Below are 17626 nucleotides of genomic sequence, written 5' to 3' on the forward strand. Positions count from 1 at the left end.
CACAGGCAGGGTCACATTGACTTTCCATGGGCTGTTATCTTATCTCCTCCTCCTCCTCACTGCAGCCTCCTTTGGAACAATGGAGTTGTCAGCCTGCATCTGCAGAGCTTTCTTGGTGACCAGTCCAACCTTCAAAGACCACATCTGGTCAGAGAAAACACAAGCCAAAGAAAAATGCACTTGTCCTGCCCACCTTGCTTCTAACATTCCCGTAAGAAACAAATGGACACTAGCTGTTGCTCAGACAAATGAAAAACCTCTTTTTCTAAATTTGCTGTATAGTTTCAGGAGATACCAACAATGGTAATTCCTCTTATTAAAACATGATAAAGAAAGATTAAACGTGTCAATTCTCCTCACAGACCAGCTGCCATGGCACAAAACATTAGCAGTACAGTGAAGCCTACAAAAATCGGCTAAAGTTTTGAAAATTTGATTTGCTGCAGAAAATTAGCCAAAATTTCTTACACTTTTCTGTAGTTTATGGTGATCTCTTTGCTTTGGAACTTGTCCCAGAAGTCTAATCGGGTCCAGAGACAAGCAAAATTTTGCACATAAGAAAATGCATTTTAATGGCTGGAGTGCTGGGCCTTGGAAATCGCACCTTCTCATCCCACCATCTCCCTGCCGTGTTTGCTTTTTCTACTGTGCATAGCCTTAAAACCAAAACCAAGTCAATAGTGAAATCCATAGTGGATTTTTGTGAATAACCTTCTCAGATTTTGGGAAACTTCTCTGGAGTTTCTTTCCAGTGTTGAGCTGGATTGTTTTTTTTCATACCGACACAGACTGTGCAGATCCGATGTTGCTGATCTGTAGTTTTACTGAACCTTAGGCAAGGCAGTTATTTTCTAGGCTCAGGTTGCCCATTTATTAAAAAAAAGGATAGCAATGTTTAGCTATCTACATCTCAGACCTGTCAAGACTTTAAAATGGGAGGATGTTTAGAAATCAAGGGTCTGGGATGTGAAAAACCCGGCGCAGGAGTTACCATATGTGTTTTTTCATGGGCTCAGTGAGGCCAGTACTTACCTTATTTGCCACCTGACTTTGTGTGCCTGGCAGTAGCCAGACAGAGGCAGAATACCTACAGATGTCTGACTAATTTCCACAAGGAAATGGCTAACAGCTACTATCAGCCAGTTGTCTCTACACTTTAGAAAAAAAACACGGGCTTGAGCCAAGTCTATTTTTGTTGACTCCAGACTGCCTTGCCTGCTCTGGAGCCACATTTGTGCCCACTTGCGTCAACCAGGGATAACTGCCAGTCTGCAAGCAGTGACATGCAAAATTCAGATCTGACCACCATACAGTACCTCCCAGCGGCATCTTCATGGTATGTATCCTTGTCACCTCATCCTTGAGCTTCCCTTCACAGTAATATGCTCCAATAGTTTCACTGGCCTGCTCCCTCTTCCACACCACTGTTTTGGCTGTTGCTCTCTTTGAATCTTCATTAACTTCCAGTGGTTCCCGGTGCTGGTTTGTCACATCCTCCTGGTCTCGGTCTATTGTGATAGACTCACGGGAGCGCCATTTGGAAGTGATACAGATAAGTGATGTCTCGGAGTTGCCCACCAGAGGGAATGAATTGATCAGTATGAGGTCCAGTGCTGCTTCCACTTTACCTAAGGAAAAAAGCAGCAAGTGAAAAAATTTTACTGCAGAGTTTGAGTATGTGGCCGATCAAATCACCAGATAAGCTGTTTCACCCGGCACTGGTGAAACTGACACACTGGCTCGTGTCTTGCACAGCTTTTGTGCAAAATGGGAGGACTGTAGATTAACTATTCTGCTACACTGACTTTAGGATTTACTTTTTATGTCACGAAGAGATGGAGTTTGTTCTTCTCAGAAGAGGAAATAAGCCTCGCAAACTTGTGGAATGTCTTTTAAGAGCTGTTGCAGAAGCCCAAAACCGTGGGTTGCAGAAGCAGATAGATCCTTAGATAGTTAGACACGTACATAAATGCCTCGAGTGTGGTGCTTTGCTGGTAACAGGGTCAGTAGATCATAAGGTTGTCAGTTTAATAGTGTTTCTTTTATGTCCCTTACATGGATTTAATACGTATGAATTGATATAAAGCAGATATGTCTTTCAGTTATAAGAATCGGTAGTACTTTGAACACTTGGAGTATTTTTTTTCAGCTGTTTTCTGAATTTGAATTAATGATTTCATAATCATTCACATGTTAACCATTCGAAGCCCTAACAGACAGTGGCAAGAGCCATGGCACAAAGAAACTTTCTCAAAACAAAGAGCAAGTCGGCGGCACTAGTAAAGCCATTTTTTATGAAGTTAGATTTAAATCGATTGAAATGGCTCCCTTTGATCAGTAGAACTGCCAGAAATACATGGAGATCGAAGTTCTTTGAAAACGGTAGATACAAGCCTAATTAAAACAGTCTCTGGCAGAGCACTAGACATTTAGTTGTTCAAATGTGCATAGCAGGAGGGAAATACAGCTCTCCTATAATCAACAATTTGCAAATAACGGGCGTTTCCCCTTACTTTTGAAATTCAGGTTAAGGAGAAGGGAAACAGTAACATTTTTTCCAGCTGAAACAGGAAGAATAATTGATTTCTTTTATCCATCACATCTATTTTCCTGCTTTGGATACAAGTATATTTTGTATTTACACAGAGACACCCAATATTTAGTGCCACTCAGCTTCCAAATGTTTCTCTGATTGGAAGGAAGGGGTATAGTCTTAGATAAGGGAGGTCAAAAGGTCCTAGTGCTGGCTGCAGTCTTTGCGTGTGTCTCTGTAGTGCTTGGGGCCAAGGGAGGAGGTCCTCCTCTGCTTTCAATGCCAGCAACTGCTCTGGGGACTGAAGTATCTTGACAGCACACTGACGCTCACCACACCCAGCCAGTCTGCCACAGTCACCACCCGTTAATGTGCCAGCCCAGATAACTTGCAGTTACCTAATGGAGAAATGAAACCTTCTGGAAAGGATGCAACATCCATTACAGTATATATTGCATAAAGGTGTGGGTCAGCAAAGTCAATTCATCCTGCTGCACATTACAAAAATAAATCCTTTGAACAAAGTTAAAGAAGTATGTGATAGAAATGAGGCCAGACTTGTGCATTCATTTTATAGGGCATTTATCTCAACATTTTTACTTTTATATGAGGAACATTTGTGCTCTTACTACAGGTCTGATGCATCAGCTGAAGGCAGATGTAATTCAACAGTCACCAACACTGAAAGCAGAGAGCTTCAGTTTTTATCAGCAAGGATCACATGCCAGGTAGAGATATTCTTAAAATCATAAATTGCAAGATCCTGATTTCTGGAAACTTTTGTGAAACTCAGAACTGAATCTGGATCCAAACTCCATGACTTGATGTGATTATCTGTGTTGAGGTCAGGCAGGGTGCTGCAGATCAGAACTTAAATATTTTGACATTTCTGCCTAACATCCACAGGGCACAGAGCTGCAACTGTCTTTCTGATACAGAGGTATGGGCCCAAGTTACTGGGGTCCTTCAGAGGATGGCTGCTCATCCAGGGCACCAGTTCCATTTCTCTAGCATTTTTCTGTTCCTCTGACTTCCAACACAGCTCGAAAGGTGAAAATAACACCTCTCCCCCCCCCCCCCCCCCCCCCCCCGCATCTCAACCTTTTAATATGCTGAGAAAAAGTAGTAGGAGAAGGCTGAGTTTTGAGGACTAGCTTTCATGTTGCCTTTGATCCCTATGCAAGACATAGCAAAGCAATACCATAACAGATTCAGGGCATTTGCTGCATACTTTTCTGTTTCATTGTAGTAGTACAAATCATGTGATCAAGTTATAGAACAACCATAGCTCAAGCATATTCCTTATTTACACTTGTGATTATTCTAGATGAATCAAAATCTAGCCACTGGTGGATGGATAGTATTCTGATTGATTGTCTAAATATAGGTGGTTTTTTGTCATATTAGACACTGCAGAGTAACCCAAACACCTGCGCAAGGCAAACAGAACACAGATGGAGTTTCACGTCTTCCTGGGGAAACACTGGAAGGCCTTTCTGTGTTTAAAGGGAGTAATATCTGTGCATAAGTATGGAATCATACACCAAGCATGATTTGGCAGCTAAGGTTTCACAGCTGGAATATACTGCAAGCAGAAATTAAAATATATCCAAGTGAAAGTTTTGCACTAAGAAATCTATGCTTTAGGTGCATTTTGAAAAAAAAAAAAAGCACACTAGCAGCACATTGACTAGAAGGCAACTCACTTGTTCAACTCAGAATCTAGCAGGATTGGCATTGTAAAGTCAGCCTAAGGCCTCTGAGGTGATAGGAAGGCTTTCTGTGACTCCACTGGGAGTTGCTGCCCTCAGGTTGTGGAAAAAAAAAAAACCAAACAGAAAAGTGTAAAATGCACATATGTTTTATGCTTAGGGACTCCTACAGCATCTCTTTCTGGTAATGCAACTTAAACTAACCCAACTGTCCTTGCTAAAAAGGAATTTACCTAGTCTGGCAGCACTTAGGCAAATCCTACCCTTGATGTTAATGAAGACTTTGAGTATGTAAGGACCAAATAAGGACAACAGGATTTAGCTCTCTGAGAAAAGCACAACAAATTCAGACAGGAAACAGCCTGTCTCTGTATCAGTGACAATCCTCTGTGCTTCCTTGAAAAAGTCCTTTGACTCCTGCCCTAGTCCCTGAAGAACCGACCTTATCAGGAAGGCAATTTGCTGTGTGTGCAAATAGATTTTGAGAAGAGAGAGCACTTGCAGAAGGCTAATGCTTGAAATGGGAGATACCATGCAGAGAGGATTAATTGCCCAGTATTTATGACACACACTCATTGTGGTGCAGTGCTTTGAGCCCTTCCAGCACAGAGAAAATGGCATCCACTAGAGCAGTAAGTTTAAATAATAGCACACCCACTATAACCCAGATGGCAAAATGAATTCAGGGAGACCTTTGCAGTTCCTCTTGCCTGCTCTTATCTACAGGATTGTGCTCTCTCTTGCTAGGTGGTACCTGGCTGTATCTTTCACAGCTTCTCTAGTACATATTCGCCTGAGGAAATTGTGCTGAACAGAGAATAAGTTTTGTATCACGTGTATCATGTGTATCACGCTGTCTTTGCAACCCCTGTGTGTTCTCATTCCCTACCGAATTGCCATTTATACAGGCACAGTCATCATGCTTTCTGTGCTGTGTTGCACCAGCAAAATTCAGCCAGGACCCGCTGCAAGAAACAGCTCTCAGAAATTCCCTGGAACACATCCCAGACACAGGTCTGCTCAAAGAGCAAGAAAGGCTCTGACAAAGTTTAAAACATCACTTCCCTAGATTGGAATTGGTGCTAGGCACTAGTCCGGGAATAAAACAATGCAGCAATCTCGAGCTGAGATGGTTTAATGCCATAGGTGAGTACACACAACAAGTCTTAAGAGAAGAGTGTTACGATTTGTCCTTTCATCTCAGAAAGCCCCTGCCCACATACTTCCAGATTTACACTGTTAACCCTCGTCTTGTCCCCAGGAAAACATGGAAATATTCAAGACAATTTCTACCTAATGTGAGGCCTTTGCAAAGTTGCCTGTTAATTGGAAAAGTGTTCAATACTGTGGAGTGGCTAACACTCCGCTACCACAGCAAGCAGCTAGAGGGGTCAGCTCCATCAGGGTAAAGGATAACCATACCCCACTGCCCCCCAAACACATATTTAATCACTAGTCTATATTTGCAAGGTGTATTGAGGATGCAAAGTTCTGAGTAAATATTTCAGCTATCAATTAATATTGAGTAGTAGTGGAAGGAAAGAAATTGTTTAGACATTACAAATCTATTGATGTATTTGTTTTCCTTATATTTGTAGAGCTTTATTATTAATTGCTTGAAATTACTATAAACTGGAAGTCCTTCCCTTGGCATTTGGAGCATAACAGAGGAAAAAGAAGAGCTGTGGTAAGAGGTAAGTGGAAAGATTAATACTTTTAAAGTACTAATTATTTAAGAGAAGAGGGAAGGGCAGACAATTCCAGTAAATTCCACCCCTTTTTTCATCAGGTGAAGCAAAGGGAATAAAAAGTGATGTAATTTGAAATGCTTGGGCAGTTCTTATTTTTTTTGCTGTTATTGCTTGGAACACAAATTATTTCTGCTATTAACTATCTGGGAATATGAATGCAAAACATGTAGATACTATACTAGCAGGGAAAAAATAGAATCTGTGCTTAGTTCATGTTTGGTGTTATGCTGAAAGTAAAACAGTCAGTTGCATATGAAACTCACTGCAGGATTTGAAAATCATTTTGAGACTGATGGAAGCATATGTCCCAGACTGTCAAGTCATCAACCCCTCCTCCTTCAAGTCTCTCAAAAAACAACACCAAGCACTCCCTCTGCTTGAAAGAATAAGGTTTTGATTTAGAACAAACCTAACTTGCTAAATACCCTGCACCTCAATATTTCTCATTGTATCTTGTTTTGTAATCACAAGTTCAGCTGTACCCTCCTCAATTGCGTTTTTCTGTATAAAATCACACCCCAAATTAAAAGAATTTAACTAATCTGTTTAGGAATACAAATCGCGATCATGTAAACATTTTTGCTGAGAAGGTATAGCATTTGATTACTTCTTAGTGAAGTACTGAAGAAATTATACTGAATTTTTTTTTAATTAACTAATTAGCCAATTTGGAAGATAATCAGGGTGGAAATAATGCCAGTGAAATATGAAGAAGTCAGTAAAATAGAGACCCAGTCTCATGTCTGCTCTCCCTTAAAAAAAAAAAAAAAAGAAGAAAAAATAGAGTACTTCTTACTTAATATTAAAGCTAGTCAGAAACTAACCCAAAACATTATCTATTTGAGGATATTTTTCATATACCGCACCAGAATGTGGCAATCTTTATTTCCTCTTTTTTTGTGCACTCAACATTTCTCTTATCAATCTTGGTTATTTTTTGTTCATTCTCTAAAAAAAAAAATAATTTAGGGCGACTTTGAAATCACATATTAATTTTATGGGCTCAGTAGTTTCTTGGTGTCCCAGAAACTTCATCTGGGATGCAAAGACAGCAACAGCTCAGGTAATTTCTCCCAGTGAGTCAAGATCTCCTCTGACAGCTCAGTCCTCCTCAGGAAAACAAGGCTGAAGTTGTTATTACTCAAACAGATTAAGATTCTCTGCCACATGGCAGCAGCAGGGCAAAAAAAGAGAGACAGAAATGCTGCTGAAAAACAGCTCATAAATGAGCAAAACCTCAGGTTTTCTAATAAAAGCTTTCTTGTTGTCCATGGAAAGAATCTTACTGCTTGTATCTTATGTGATGCTTCTGGGCAGCTGTGGGACAGCTCATAGCTCAAAGAACACCGAGACCTCTTGCCCTTAGAAATAGGGCATTATTTGAGGTGGGAAGGTATTATGAAACTAATGAGACAAAAAATTAGTGACAAAACATCACTTTGCTACTTAGTAGCAGTGGGAAGACCAGACCACAAGCGTGAAAAATAAAATGGGCTGTCAAAGCTACTAGGGCTAATGGTTTCTTACAGGCCCATCTGGAGCAGCTGAAGGAAATGCCACTGCCTTCTTGTAAAATAGAGTGAAATTGTTTTCTCTACATTTCAGTTGTTTCACAACCCATCAAAGCAATCCTTTAAGATGAAAACGCTAGAAAAGAAACACTGGTGCAGCTTGACTGGGGGTTTCCCAGTGAGTGCGCCTAAATGCGTGTGTGTAAGTAACCAAAATGTAGAAAGATGCTTTCTCATGACTTCTCCTTAAGCCTGGTTGACCATAAGCAAGTAAAGCCAAAAGCAACATATTAGCAGAAATTGCGTGTTGAACAACCAGCTGACAATGAGCTAGGTAATGGTGAAAAAGGATGAGGGATGTGGGAAAGCTTGAGTAGATCAGGCTTGTAGTTCAGCTACATCTGGCTGGATTTGCAGCTGGCCAAATACAGGTACTACCATGAAGAAAGTACTTGCAAGCAAGAATAAGTATGTCCATAACAAGGGTGGTCCTCGGTGGGAGGTTGCATTATGAAGCTACCATGTATACTGCATACCTATACTGTATGTTGTTTGTGCACGTGTGCCAAGCTGAAGTATGCAAAATAACATAGGTAATCAATTAGTCTTCATAGGATATATCAGTGCATACCACATGCATAAGGTTAACTGTCTGGAAGTGTCTGTGAGCATCGGCTGCTGGACGGACGCACTCTAATACTTTCTTGCCTGTACAGTAGCGTACCCTCACTTTGCCACTTGCTGTTTTTTCTGAGTAGAGAAGTGGGAGATGTTTCTGGTGCTAAGCACACTTTGTGACTAATGAGGCTAAGGCCCCTGACCAGTGGCAGGTCTGGGATGAAGAGCCAGGAAATAATACAAGAGAAAATCATCAGCACGATCAGAAGTGTAGATGGAACTGCATTGCCAACAGAGACTTGTTACACTCCAAAGGGGAAATTAGCCAAGCCACTTCATTAGACAGGCTGACACCATGCAAAAAGTAAATAAATACCAGGCAAGCAAAATACTGACCTTGAAGGAAAAAGTTTACATATATTACCCTTGAATACAGAAATGTCATTTGTGAACCTGTCTTTCAAAAATCCTTTCAGAACTTAGTAATTACCTAATATTGTCACACCCTAAAAGTGCTTGCATTTCCTGGTGATAAATTACAAAATTAATTTTGATGGGTTTTTTTACTTCTCTATGATATGACTTTTGTTTAATATTATTAGTGCATGTTGTTAGTTTGGGTGTTAGTTGGAGAACAGTAATCAAATCTGTACCCTAAAAAACAATCAGCGTTTTAAAATCCTTGCAGGAAAGTCTCCAGTTCAGACACGGGCTGGTTCTTTGCTATGTGCCTTCACTGAAACCACAGCGAAACAGCATCCTAAATACGATCTTGCCACTAGCACAGGGTAGATGCTGTCTTTAGAGGACAGTTCTTCATTGCAATTTCTCTAAGATTTTCATCCCTCCAGTCCCAGATAGATCTTGCGTCACATTGGGTGCTGACCATGGAACTATACATCTATCTCACACAAGTAGTAGGTGCATCCATTTTTGGTTCATTTCTTCTGTGCCTACCCAACACAATCCACACCACAATGACTTCTTGGTCTTCCATGGAAAGCTGAAGAGGTTTTTTGTGTTTACGTGACCGATACAGAGCAGGTTTCCAACCCAGGTAATTCTCATTGTGGGCACATGAAGCACCAACTCCACATCTCCCCTGCCCTAAAGCCAGCTACTCAGTTGCAGTCAGTCTCTCTGACTTCTGTGCTCCCTCTTGTCCACATAAAGCCTTCCAGATGAAATTCTTGTGGGTATCAGACCATCTCTGCAAAATGTTACAATTTCATTTTTTTCCCTAAAATGAGATTTCAACAAAAAAGTAATCCATCCAACCAGCTTAATTATGACTAAATACCCAAACAATCTAATAGACGTATATATATGAAATCTGTATCTAAAACAATAGCGTATGTTAACACTTGTGAATGTAGTGTGATTTCATTTCACCCTTTTAGATTTGATTCCTCCGGGTGTGATGCAATGCCTTTTCACTCCTGACTATTCCCAGCTGCTGAAATGGCCTTTGGGAATACAGGCTTCCTGAGAGCTACTCTACCTCTCACTAGGTCTGAACCAGGCACACACCAAAAGCAAACTCTAAAGCTAAAAAATAAAAGAACTGGAGAGAATCAGCCCACTTTTGTAATTCCACTTGGGGTAGGTGCACAGAGCTGCCTGCACAGGCTGAAGCTGTTGTTTTTGGCTTCCAGCTGCAAAGTCAGGGAGCAATGACTTAGGTCACAGCTGGAACTTTTTTCTTTGCAAACATATAGCCAGCAATGTACCTAAAAGAGAACAGCTCTCTTTCTCCCATAAAACAGATCCATCGATTTTGTAGTCATGACCGTCCTGACAGAACTGTGCAGAAACACCAACATTCAGCAGGTCAGAGATTCAACCAGTGATTCCTGTGGCAGACCCATCATTTCTGGATTAGATGAAGGCTACATCTCAAGAAGAGTCTAAATTCCATGTAAATTTCAGGTTCATGGAAAAGGCACCAGGATGCTGTTCCCTCTGGGCAAATAACCTAAGTGTGGCAGGCAGATGCAATTGCTGGGTCTCACAAATCAAATACACTTCAGGAACAAGGAATGAAATCCCTTTTTGAATTTCTCTTGCAATTCATATTGGTAGTTTGATAATTTAAGTGACTGAAAGGTTGTGTGTCAGTCTAATGTCTAGTCAGCATAGTTTTGAAATACCTGAGATTAAAAGCTCAGACGTGGTTTGTGTCCACTGCTTTGGCTGTGGGAGGCTCAAAACCCCAGCACTGCAGCGTAGGACAGACTGTTTGAAGTTCAGGTGCCATTTTGGTCTGACAACAGCATATTTGAAGATACTCACAGAGACCTAGTCCCTTTAATTATGGGAAGAATGACAATCATGTTCGCTGTCACAGACATGTATTAACCAGAGCTTAATACAGGTTTTCTTTCACAAGGAAAAAACAAGTCTTGAAACAGAATTATTAGAACTTTCCATTCTAACTAAAAATTATGATTTCTTGTAATTTTGAAGAGCCTACCGCATCATAATGGTGCTTGTGTGTCTGGTAATGTATGTTAAAAGATGCTTAACTTTCTAAATACATAAATGAGTCACATAATAATGATTATATATATACAATTTATGATTTTTTTCATAACACCTACTGATCCCAAAGAAAACGCAGCCATCAACAGGGATGATAGAGACCTACCACTGAACGCCACTGCACTGTTAGCTTCACTGTTACCCTTTCTTAAAAGGCTAACATAACCCTTTGAGTCTTTTACCATGTATGGGTCCAACAGCTAAATCACACACACACACACGAAAAAATCCAGTATTTTTAGAAACCCACTGGATCTAAGGTTATTGGTAGAGCAAAGCTATAGCACAGAAGATTCTGTCTGTCTTGGAGAATTGAGACATTTGACAATGTATTTGCTTCCTGCCAGAAACAGTCAAAGAAATGTGCTTGAAACTGATTTTAACTGTTTCTGGTTTCCACAAATCTCTTACTGACGGTGGCCATCTTGCTAAAATAAGGCCCACACACGAACATTTCTGAGAGTTAGCCCACTGTAAGAAGCAGCAAATTTCCAGACCATCTGAGGATGTTGTTAAGAGGCAAAAGGCAAGTTCTGACACCCGTTCCTTGCTTTGTTCTCATCCTTCCAGGGGAATAGGTGAGTCTGCAGCTCTTCTTTGGTCAGGACTTAACAGATCGTACCTAGCCACAACCTTGGGGTTTGAATCCATACTTCAGGATGGATGCCAGGATCCTTTTGATTCCACAAAATGTTGACAAAATCAACAAAAATCAACCAAAAGAAAAACAGATGGTGATGCTCAGTCTAGTTTCAAGAATTCCAACAGGATTAAATTTAACCCCTTGTCAGTTTAATTGACCATTTGGTGTGGCAAGCAGTGACCGTATATACAGTGCAAAAGTGAGCATTTGTGTATATTTTTAACATTATCTTCCAAGTCAGATCTTTAGCTCTAGCTGCGAATAGAGTGCTGTTATTAAAAAAAAAAAAAAAAAAAAATTAAATCAAAGGCCACTTCTCATAATGGGAGCCAAGCCGACGGTCTTCACCTTGGAAAAGGGTGGAGTGGATTTTGTGCCTACCCAGCAACACACCCAGAGAAGTCCACGATCATCGGGGACAAGGTTACGCCAGTTCACTGTCTGTGCTGAGTGTAAAGCCTCCCCTGCTCAGGGAATGTCAGTCCTGCTTTCCTGGACTCCGCCTGCAGTATCTAGAGGAAAGCAGGCTTGCATTGTCTTCCACCGCTCGCCCCAGGAAACATGATATCATTCTCAAACAAAAGCGGGAAAGCTGACAGATCTATTGAGATGGGTGTGACTACAGCACACACCTCACTGGTCAGCCCCTGTGGAAAAGGCAGTGACTGGCAGCTCTTCAGTACTGCGCTGTCTGCACTGTCCGTGTTTATAGCTAATCTCTGCAGCCGACCTTTGTTTCTCCCGTACTTGTGACTTAATGACCATTGCTTGCTTTCTGTGTCAATTGGGTGTATGTTACCACGTAGAGAAACAGGAAGGACAAGGAAAAAGAGTTGGGGTAACTGGACTTTCTTTTCTTCTTCATCCATATTGCTTACAGCACCAGGTATCTCCTTAAAGTGAAAAGCTGGAAGGGATCTGAGTGCTAAATAAGTTGAATCAATGTGCAGCTAAACAATCAAGAAACTTCAGCCACAAAAGAGGAATTGGTAAACAATATGCAGCCTATTACAGCAATGGCTAGATAAGAATACTTCCAAACATGCATTCAACACATTTTAAACACATTTTTTTACCTGTATTAATCTCTAGCCTTTTACAGATGCCAAAAGTAACATCTCAAACTCATTTGTTCATAATCTCACTTAGCTATTAACATGCTGCTAATCAAGAAGATCTGGAAATTGTAAAGCAAGTTACACAACAATCAGTACTTCTGCCTTTTCTTGCTACTTTCTGGTTTTCATTGCAGCACAATTTGCAGTTTTACAGCACATTACCTTTTTACTGTGAGATGGACTGGAACAACTTACACATGTCTCAATGAAATGACTAGGAGTGAGTTAAGAGTCTAAGGTTGTTGTGTGAGTTGTATTTCTCTCTTACAGATTTTGCTTGGTATGTTACCCAGAAGAAACTGTCTAGAAAATCAAAATATAGATGGTGAAAGCAATACTCAAATGCTGAGCAACTAAGAATCCGATGGGAAGAGCGCAGGCTTCCTCAGGGCTCTGCTTGCGATAGCGTCAGCAAAGCATCTCTAACATTAATGCTCCAAATACTATGAACTAAATTGGCATTAGTATAATCTTACTGTATACCTTTCTGCAGATGTCTCTTATGACTAACTTCTGACTTGATGAACTAATGACATTTGCTGATAATACTGAATCATTCTTTAGCTGTATTTGAAGTGTTATTAATTGATCTTATATAATGTGCATTTTTCTGTCCTTTTTGTCCACCGACTTTCATCTAGATTCCAGTTGTGGAATCTTGTATAAAAACTTGTCTAAAATCCAATACTGGAATACCTAGAAATGTCAACATTTCCTACCGCACGGCCAGTTCATAAGTCAGTCACAGAAAAAGTCAACATTTAATCTGTATTTAGAGCAGATATTCTTGCGGAAAGACATCAATGGTTTCAAAGTAATGAGCTTTATGAAAAAGTTAATACCATTAGACAGAAGAGAAACCCTGTTGCAATGTGCATATGTGTCAACAAATGACTTCAACAATTAAAAAGAGGTAGCAATGGATTCTACATGTAGCTAAATCCTCTCCAATAACTTGGCCACAGTCCTGCCCTCACTTGTTGTGAGAGCGCTGCACAGAGATAAGTGATCTCACTGAAACAAACAAAAGTGCTTAATAAAGATAAGTGTTGGAGTAAGAAGTAAGGGGTCATGCGTTTTGCCTGCATATCTCATGAAATACAAGAAAGGCATGACAGGTTGACTACAGATACTAAAGCAAAGGCTTACCTGAAATCATCAGGCTGAATCCATAGAGAACTAGATGTGCTAAAGGGTCCATGCTTTCCAAAATATATCCATCCAGTTCTTACAGTCGCTCATGGAGTATCCTTTTTCTCAGGGTAGATGTTTACCGGTTACTCTTCTCCTGCATGGTACACTGTTTACAAGTCACAAGCAAGAAATCGCAGCACTGGAGCAGGCTGGAACAGTCTCATTGCTGTCTGAGTACAGGGAGTTTAAGTTCCTTTTTCCTGTTTCCTTTGTAGATTAGGATGGGAAAGGCAGGATCTTAAAGGCATTTTTGTATCAGCGGGACTGCAGGGCAGCGCAAATCCCGTCCATCCAGCAATACATCAAAACAGTTATCTGGAGCTGCTGGAGAAGCAGGGGACTGCTGTTGGTCACAGTCAGCAAAATAGAAACAATGATGGCATCCTCCAGTAGGCGGGAGAGCACGAGGGAAAAGTCCTCCACCTAGGTACAGTAGGTGGAAAATGTCATCCCCTGCTCAAAGTGCAGATCTGCTAATTTCTCAGGGTGCTATCATCTTTTCCCTTATTTATTTAATCCACGTGTAAGCTGCTGCCTGCAACACATCTCAGCACACAGTAATAAAACTATGAAGTAAACAGTAAAAAAACAACCAGCTGAATCCAGTATAGACCAAAGCCAGCCACAATCCAGCAAACTGCTCCATTAGTTCATGAGATTTACTGGAAAAAAATTTTCTCTACATTTGACAATTGGAAACAGACTGAAAACTTATTGCAATAATAAATCGCACCCAGAGTTATTATGACTTCAGTGGGATCAAAATGCCACATCACTCAGGGGGGTCCCAAAACTCAGAAGCTAAGACAAAACATGAGGCAAAAACACAAAGAAATTCACAAAATATAATGAAATAAATGGAAAAGCAGCACTCAGCTATATAAACAGAATTGCAAAGAAAGGGCAATCTTATTTACAACTTGACTAAATATAACCCATGACAATGTAGCATTTGAAAGTCCTGTAGTTCTGCCAAGATGCTAATACCCAGAATGACTTTAAAAGAAGTATAGAAAAAGCAAATGTTCCGCATAATTTTGGAATGGGGTATGGATCGATCCTACTTTTATTTAATTTCCTTAGGAAGACCTTTTAGCCTTCAATTGGTGTGGATTTCACAGAGGAAGTCCTTTACACCCAAGATCTCTTGCCATGTGGATGGAAGGGTGTCACCTACAGCAGATTTCAATGCATTAACCCAGAGCTCCTTACATGTCACCCACCCCCCCTCAAAAATATAACTGAAAGCCAAACCAAGTAGCAACTTAAACTGAAAATACCCTCTGGGTGCAAAATCACAGTGTGAGGTCCAAACACTACTAAAATTCCATTTTGAGGCTTAAAGGAGGCAGAATATAAGATATTTACTGGGTCTGTTCCAGACCAAAATACACACATGTATTTTGTCCATCTTTGATTTTTGAGAACATTTTCTTCTACTTTTAGACATGAAGAGGCAGTGATTATCCACACTCCAATTGCATGTTAGTCTTTATAAGCCTGCTGGTACAGGCCCCTCCAATATCAGAATACTTAGTGTATTACCAGATAGTAAGTATTATCATAATTCCTATCTAGTGGATAATTCTGTTCTGTTGCTCATTTAATCTACTTCTAACATGGCCTATCCTTAGTTTTTTTTAGTGTCTTTTGATTTGCTGAGGAGTGAGGGATTAAACAACTTCAGTCAAGGCTGTGGTTCTCCAGATTGTTATTGTGAGCTTAGAGGGGTTTTTAAACTTTTCACATAAATCTCACTCCCTGGGGCATAAACAGGTCACTGAGGAGAAATGCATCATGTCTCCATTTTTAATGCACCTAAATGCAAAGCAATGCATATGGGCTGCTGCTGATACTGATTTTGCAGTATGCATAATTGGCCAGGTCAGCTATTCACTGTTTTTTGAAGAATCAGCTTGTGCCTACAGGTCATTTCATCTGCCATGACAAGGTAGCTATCTCCAGGATGAGAGCAGACAGCCTAGATATGCAATACTCCACAAATACCTGAAGGTTGCAAAGACTGCTGAAGCTAGAAGAGAGGAAATATGTACTTACCCGGTCAGAATTTGGTTGAGATACCAGCCTCAGCAGGCTCATGTATTTGTTTTGTGTTTCATTATATAATTTCATTTTTTAAGAAATGAAGAATAGCGTCTATGATTCAGCAAACATTTAAGTACTTGTTTATGTGTAGTAAGTGTTTAAGCTTAGATTTGTTTCTATTTGGAAGGTGCCTAAGTGCCACAGTCTGATTATTGCTCCCACTGAAGTAAAAATTAATCACATGATAAGCTTTTGCTAGACTGGGGTTTAAAGGATTTCACCATTCTGGCTTATTCTAACTCATATTTAAGTGTCTGCCAGCCCCACCTTCCCTATTTTGATCCTTATATTTCATGTTATTAGAATATGAGACTTCCTAAAAGTAGGTCATATCAATTTTCTGTCCTGTGAACTAAAAACTGTATATTCTGATCATCCCTCTGATTACTGAACAACACAGAAGTGCAGTAGAATTGTCTGTGCCCTTCACCAAGCAGCAACGGTGTCATAGTGGGATCCCACGCACAAGCCCATCTCTTGCTATCCCATCCTCAGCTTATGCTGATGGATCTACAAACAAGAGGATCCTAAATCTCAGCCTGCATTCACTCTTACAGAGCAGAAGAACTGGAAATAGCCTCCTGGCAAAACCAGATTGTCAGTAAAAGAAACTGGGCAAAAAGTGAGGATGGCAGGAAGAGTGAAATATGATACCGAGTTACTCTAGCTTTTGTTGCATGTGGGACTAATAGAGGCTGTTGACTACTGGGCTGGCCAACGAGCATGTCCATGGCACGTCCTCAGGTGGGTATGTAGCTGTATTTGGGCCCCGTAGACTATACCCTTTGTCTTTTCTAAAGGTACTTGGGAAGACTCAGAAAGACTGTCCAACCACATGCAATTTCTAAAGTGTTCCCCTTAGGGACATCAGTTTTGTTGGTGGTTAATTGCTGATTAATACATATCAGTGTTCACATCTAACTTAACACGCATCACAATGGCATGCATGAGTTTTTAAATTAGTTACAGCGGGGAAACAAATTGTCTTTCAACATGTAAATATAACCCTAGCATTAAACATGGCTTTTCATAACTCTGTTTGCTGAAGGCTAATTTTATGATATGTCAAGTGCCCTGAACTCCTGACACCAGGCTTTCCTCTTTAGATAAGCAGCACGCTTGTCTCAAGGACAATCCATTCATACATGCTGTAGCGCATGGAAATATGTGAGGAGGAAAAAGAAACAATGCCACTCTGCACTTCTTTAATTAGGTAGATGTGTTAGCAGAAAGCACATATCCTCTTGCAGTGTCAGGCTGTATTATGCTTTTTGGAAACAAGTCATTGCTTTGGCCTTGACATGATGTTAATATGTGTTAGTAGGAGGCAGTAAAGGAACTTTAGGAATTATTACTCACCGCAATTAGCTAATGTGAAGCAGAGGCTCGTAAATGATGGAGTTGAAGCTTCTTTCTTAAACAGAGCCTGTTCTCCCCTACAGAACGGCCTATGCCACTGAGGCCAACCACAGCCCCTAAGGCATCTATTTTGGATCACCTGGAAGTGACAGGTAGCAGCCAGGTGGCCAGCCAGAGGACATGGGCTGTTGCTAGTCTAAGCAGTCAGGATGAGGACTATCGCTATGCAATGCAGTGGCAGTGTAGAAACTGGAGGGAGATAAAGGTTTCTGCGGTACATAGTTAAAGATACATCATAGTAACATGGAAGGGACAGTGTGGAGGAGTGGTGATGTTGTAATAGGTGGTTGTGAGAAACTTTAAGGTGGGGTAGAAAAGGCAACAGAGTCTGTTTTTTCTTGCAGCTCGTTCTCTTGACTTGGCAGCCCGTGCTGAGGAGGTGCAGTTACTTCTTGCTTTTTCTACTGCCTCTCCTGCATATGCATACTCAAAAGGAAACTCAGGATTGCAAACACAGTTATGGTCAGTTTTCTTGCTCAG

The 17626-nt window shown here is 40.6% G+C and overlaps 1 protein-coding gene across 2 annotated transcripts in view; it reads right to left on the bottom strand.

The window, feature by feature from the left end:
• Positions 1 to 13823, bottom strand: part of TEK (TEK receptor tyrosine kinase) — a 40421-nt gene extending 26598 nt beyond the window's left edge. For both annotated transcript variants that reach the window (XM_076362580.1, XM_076362579.1), the window contains exons 1-2: positions 13577 to 13823; positions 1317 to 1628 (exon numbers count right to left, since the gene is read on the bottom strand). In XM_076362580.1, coding sequence (XP_076218695.1) covers positions 1317 to 1628; positions 13577 to 13628 — 364 coding nt within the window. In that variant the 5' untranslated portion in view covers positions 13629 to 13823. The remainder of the gene's footprint in view (positions 1 to 1316; positions 1629 to 13576) is intronic.
• Positions 13824 to 17626: the final 3803 nt, after the last annotated feature.

This window comes from Aptenodytes patagonicus, chromosome Z (genome assembly GCF_965638725.1).
Source record: "Aptenodytes patagonicus chromosome Z, bAptPat1.pri.cur, whole genome shotgun sequence".
Taxonomy (NCBI): domain Eukaryota; kingdom Metazoa; phylum Chordata; class Aves; order Sphenisciformes; family Spheniscidae; genus Aptenodytes; species Aptenodytes patagonicus.